Genomic DNA, 6,373 nt, shown 5'->3' with positions numbered 1-6,373 from the left:
TCTGCTGCAGTGCAGTTAAATATCTTTTTGTTTCTCTTCATTTGACAGTTTTAGGCTGATAATGGAAATGTTACAGTATGGAGTTCTGCTTATGATTATGTCAGGTGAGAATGATTTCGTTTTTATATTTTTTCACAGCTGTTTATTACTGTGCACGAGAGTCACTGTTAAACGAAAGACTGCAGGACTGAACAAAAACTATTCATGCATCAGATCACTGTAGCAACTTCCCCACAGTCAACAAATTATACTTATTTAGAAATGTTATTTGAAATATTTCAATACTTTCTCATAAGCAGCTTCTCAAATAAATAGAGTTCTGGCATGAAACTCAAGATGGCGCAGTCCGATAGGTCTAACTCAATCTGACCTAATGACATCATCACGTCACAGCTGATTGGTTCTCTCCTGTATCGGTAGCCAATGAGCTCGCTACTCAGCATTCAAATATATGACTAGGGCTTACCTTAGCAGTTGCAGCTTGCTTCAGAAACCCTCCACCTTCCCCAGCTCCACCTTTATAGATCTGCTACGAGGTGATTCATGTATGCTATATGGGGGTTATTTCATGTATGTTATATTTACAGCAGCAATATTTCTTACATGCTCACAGCAGCATGTTGTGGATGTATTGGCAGTAGCAAGTCTCGGTACTTGCTCTGCCGCAGCAGCAGCAGCGTAGCAGATCTATTCCGCCAAGACCAAATACATCAACATTGTCATGTACATTACCATGCCAATCCCTCCAAGAGTTGTCATGACAGAAATGAGTGTATAAAGGTCTCGATTAATTAAGATACATCATAAAGAGCATAAATTCAAATCCTTGAGGGTTGATCAATCAGCAAGATACAAAACCTGTACAGTTGCCATACATGACATTATGAAACAATGTCCGGAAAATATAATATCATATATTTTACAATGCCCCCAGCAGCATGTTGTGGATGTATTAGCAAGTCTCAGTACTTGCTCTGCCGCAGCAGATCTATTCCACCAAGACCAAATACATCAACATTGTCATGTACATTACCATGCCAATCCCTCCAAGAGTTGTCATGACAGAAATGAGTGTATAAAGGTCTTGATTAATTAAGGTACATCATAAAGAGCATAGATTCAAATCCTTGAGGGTTGATCAATCAGCAAGATACAAAACCTGTACAGTTGCCATACATGAAATTATGAAACAATGTCCGGAAAATATAATATCATATATTTTACATAACACATTTTATTATAGCTGAACACATATTTATAAACTTTTATCAGACTTTATATATATATACATAAATACACAATAGACAGAAAGACAATGGATAATTTCTATGTATACTGTATGAATATATACATATAAATGTGAACATATATCATATAAATCTATTCAAATATTTATACATGCACAGTACTAAATTTTATTACATACACATCTATAGCTATATTAGTATGTTACTGAATATAAAATTACATAAATTATGTTATACAAGTAAACATATTTTTCAATATTTCAATTATATATGTATATTTATTTACCCTCAGCATGGTTTTGCAACAAGAAGTTCAGCATGGTTTTGCGACAACAACAACCTGATATAAAAAAAGTGCTGATCTGTGTTTGCTGTTCTACTACAACCCATTAAAGCTCTACAACTTTATTAAAGACCTTTACCCACTTTCTCATGAACAAAACACAATGTCACATCTGTTTGATGGAACTGAGGGGTTGCACACACATGCCTGCTGCAAATAATCACATTTATTCACTGAAGTTACAATTTTTAATATTCAGTATTTTAAATGTCTCTTATAGAATTAACAAACTAGGTATTTTTATAATAGAATTTCTACGTCATAACTTCACTATGCAATATGATGCAACAAGTGTAGCTTCCTTCCTTCCTTTCTGAGCTAGCAACTGATTGCTGAAACCGACTGAACAATGCTGGTGAATGTCCATAAACAATTCATCTTTCAACCATCCTCAGGCCCCACTTTGCCACATTGGGTCAATATTAAAAAAACACACATTGAAAGACATTATAGAACAAAAGCGGGGACGTGTAAAGTTCCTCTGGAGAAGGGGCTCAAATGTAAAAAAAGGGGCATATATATATAATTCTCAAATTCTAAAGTCATTTGCAAGTTCTTAAGCTTACACTTCACATAATAGGCCTGTTGGTGGCACTTGGGCTTCATTAAACCAACAATGATTGTGTCATCAAACGGTGTACCAATATGCAGTATGTACACACATGGTCAGAATTGTTGGTACCCTTGGAAAATATGATCAAAGAAGGCTGTGAAAATAAATCTGCATTGTTAATCCTTTTGATCTTTAATTAAGCCATATTTATCGGTTCTTCCGAGCTCACGTGTCAGAGAACGTGATGCCAGTTTCACAAGTGCTAATCTAGTCTGTACATGTCTGAATCGATGGTTATATCACTAATTTGCTACTATGCTATATTGCTATTATGTTTAAGTATATATATTATGTATAAGTAACAGAGTGAGTTTATATTTCATTACTAATTGGTTATTGTTATTTCTGTTTGTTTAGAACCACTCATACTAAGCTACACTCCAAACTACTCTGTACTACTCTGCCATACTCTCTGCTACCTGTACTACAATCATTCACTAAACCAAATTCAAGGACTGTAAACCTCTACAAGTCTTAAACCATTAAAGGTCAGTGGTCATTAAACCTGGAGGATCTCACAGACTCACCTGTACAGCATCTGGGTTTAGTGGTGACCAGCACTTAGCTTGGATCAGACAGACTGCAGGAGGAGGTCTGGAGTGGCTGTCATACATCTCTGCTAGTAGTACTATATACTACTCTCAGTCTGTTCAGGGACGCTTCACCATCTCCAGAGACAACAGCAAGAAACAGATGTATCTGCAGATGAATAATATGAAGAATGAAGACACTGCTGTATATTATTGTGCAAGAGAGACACAGTGATGAATACAGCTACAGTTCTGTACAAAATCTGAAAACAACCATATAAACAGCTCACTATATAAAACTTCAGTGAATAAATTAATTAAACTAATTAGATTTTTGCTTACACAATGCTATCAAATGTCTTCAGGAGACTTTGCATGGAGGCACGAGTCATATGGACTAATTTAACGATGCATTTAGTGAAGCTCTGCTGGTCATTATTTACTTTTGTTGAGAGCAACATTAATGCCCCATACAACAGAAATACAAGGTGATTATTATTATCTTAGGTGCAATTTTGCTATTTGACAATACAGTATGTAGGGTCAAGGTTTGAACCTGAGTCCCCTTAGACAAAGGGCTCTCTGGCTTTGTCCAAATACCCACACTTGCAGTCTTTGCACTTGACCACTTGATTACTTAAATGACGTATTTCCTGTATTTGGCCGAAGTCTTCAGGTGGGTGTGAAGACCACAAGTGTGTGTCGAAGTTTTCATTACCTGATGGGACACACTTATAGTGTTGTAAAAATGTGTAAAAAAAAAAAGTGTTTACACAGCTTTATTTTATCTTACTTACGCAGACTCCATGAAAAATCACTTCACTATGAGTGAGGACGTGTCTCAAAGTACACAGTATCTTGAAGCCAAGAGTCTGAGAGAAGAGGACACTGCTGTTTATTACTGTGCTCGAGAGACACAGAGACTCCATCTGATGAAGCAGCTCTACAAGAACTGACAGTAACTGAAGTGAGATGATGTTTAGCTTGATACCTTAATCCACATGTACATTATATCACTGAGAGTTTAATCTTGATTACAGTATAAATTTGTAAACTTTAGCCTTCTGCTTTCTAATGTGAATTATTTTCTTTCTTTCTTTATTATTCTATTCTATCTAAATAAAATTATACTTTCATTGCATGGAAAAACCTGAATTTTTATTTTTGGGTGAACTATATTTTTAAATGTGTATGTATGCTTGTGTGTTTCATTTTAAAAAACAAAAAGTTAAATGATACATTCAAATTAGAAATATGCAAATACTCTTTGCTTTGATGACTGAAAGCATGTTTAATAGTGAATTTAAACTCCCCTGTCCTCCCTGTCCTACTCCAACATCTTGAAGGATCTTTATCTAAGCCTTAAAATGCCACATCCAAGCACCAGTCCTCCAAAACCACTGTAAACATACTAACAACTACCAAAAACACCAATCATAAAAACATCTAACATTTACTGCACTCACACCAACGACAGTAACCGCCTGATTTCTTCACTAGTATGCCAGAATTAGGAAACGGTTAAAATTTTGAAGCATTGCTGCGAAATAACAAAGGAGCACATTGCTTTATCAAAGTTATTTGTATAGATGTTTTAGTTGATTTGATGAGTTAATGCAATTTGAAATGCATTTTCATAAACATACTGTACAATTACATGATGGCAAACCTCTGTACTGCCCTAAAAAGAAAATAAATGTGAATTATGTATTATATCAATCAGAATAAAAAAAAAATCTCAGTTCCAGTGTTGCCAGAGTTACCTTGTTTTTCAGAATATATGCAAATGTTATGATGTAGTAGGGAGGGTCACTATTACTTAAACTTTTAAAAGACTTGTGCTATAAAACAAAAGTCTCAGTCAGTGTTTGTGTCCAGCTGCAGTGAAGCTAAATATTTTACTCTGCAGTTCACAGTTTCGGTGTGATGATGGAAGTGTTACTGCATTTAGTTCCGCTGTTGATCATTTCATGTGAGAAACTCTTATTTTTTTCTGAATTGTTGAGGACATCCCACTGTTCTACATCATCTAACATGATTTGTTGCATGTTTTTTAGCTGTTAGTGGTCAGTCTTTGACCTCCTCAGACTCTGTGGTGAAAAAGCCTGGAGAATCAGTGACTCTGTCCTGCACTGTGTCTGGATTCTCAATGAGCAGCTATTACATGCACTGGATCCGTCAGAAACCAGGGAAAGCACTGGAGTGGATTGGGCGTATTGATGGTGGCACTAGCACTATTTTTGCTCAGCCTCTACAGGACCAGTTCTCCAGTTCTCTCCTCAAAAAATTATTTGATCCCCTGCTGATTTTGTACGTTTGCCCACTGACAAAGAAATGATTAGTCTATAATTTTAACGGTAGGTTTATTTTAACAGTGAGAGACAGAATAACAACAAAAAAATCCAGAAAAATGCATTTAAAAAAAGTTATAAATTGATTTGCATTTTAACGAGTGAAATAAGTATTTGATCCCCTATCAATCAGCAAGATTTCCTGCTCCCAGGTGTCTTTTATACAGGTACAAAGCTGAGATTAAGAGCACTCTCTTAAAGGGAGTGCTCCTAATCTCAGTTTTTTTACCTGTATAAAAGACACCTGTCCACAGAAGCAATCAATCAATCAGATTCCAAACTCTCCACCATGGCCGAGACCAAAAAGCTGTCCAAGGATGTCAGGGACAAGATTGTAGACCTACACAAGGCTGGAATGGGCTACAAGACCATCGCCAAGCAGCTTGGTGAGAAGGGGACAACAGTTGGTGCGATTATTCGCAAATGGAAGAAACACAAAATAACTGTCAATCTCCCTCGGTCTGGGGCTCCATGCAAGATCTCACCTCGTGGAGTTTCAATGATCATGAGAACGGTGAGGAATCAGCCCAGAACTACACGGGAGGATCTTGTTAATGATCTCAAGGCAGCTGGGACCATAGTCACCAAGAAAACAATTGGTAACACACTACGTCATGAAGGACTGAAATCCTGCAGAGCCCGCAAGGTCCCCCTGCTCAAAAAAGCACATACAGGCCCGTCTGAAGTTTGCCAATGAACATCTGAATGATTCAGAGGAGAACTGGGTGAAAGTGTTGTGGTCAGATGAGACCAAAATTGAGCTCTTTGGCATCAACTCAACTCGCCGTGTTTGGAGGAGGAGGAATGCTGCCTATGACCCCAAGAACACCATCCCATCGTCAAACATGGAGGTGGAAACATTATGCTTTGGGGGTGTTTTTCTGCTAAGGGGACAGGACAACTGCACCGCATCAAAGGGACGATGGACGGGGCCATGTTCCGTCAAATCTTGGGTGAGAACCTCCTTCCCTCAGCCAGGGCATTGAAAATGGGTCGTGGATGGGTATTCCAGCATGACAATGACCCAAAACACACGGCCAAGGCAACAAAGGAGTGGCTCAAGAAGAAGCACATTAAGGTGCTGGAGTGGCCTAGCCAGTCTCCAGACCTTAATCCCATAGAAAATCTGTGGAGGGAGCTGAAGGTTCGAGTTGCCAAACGTCAGCCTCGAAACCTTAATGACTTGGAGAGGATCTGCAAAGAGGAGTGGGACAAAATCCCTCCTGAGATGTGTGCAAACCTGGTGGCCAACTACAAGAAACGTCTGACCTCTGTGATTGCCAACAAGG

General features: G+C 37.9%; 1 gene segment (V, D, J or C); it reads left to right on the top strand.

Moving 5' to 3' along the window:
- The first annotated feature begins 4,602 nt into the window (after positions 1–4,602).
- Positions 4,603–5,071, top strand: LOC107690710 (Ig heavy chain V region XIG14-like). The segment is given in 2 exon segments: positions 4,603–4,705; positions 4,791–5,071. Coding segments are annotated over 2 exon segments (327 nt in total).
- Positions 5,072–6,373: the final 1,302 nt, after the last annotated feature.

Source organism: Sinocyclocheilus anshuiensis, unplaced genomic scaffold (assembly GCF_001515605.1).
Source record: "Sinocyclocheilus anshuiensis isolate Anshui unplaced genomic scaffold, SAMN03320099.WGS_v1.1 scaffold2655, whole genome shotgun sequence".
NCBI lineage: Eukaryota > Metazoa > Chordata > Actinopteri > Cypriniformes > Cyprinidae > Sinocyclocheilus > Sinocyclocheilus anshuiensis.
The sequence above is the reverse complement of the archived record's forward strand: the minus strand, read 5'-3'. Positions and strand labels throughout refer to the sequence as shown.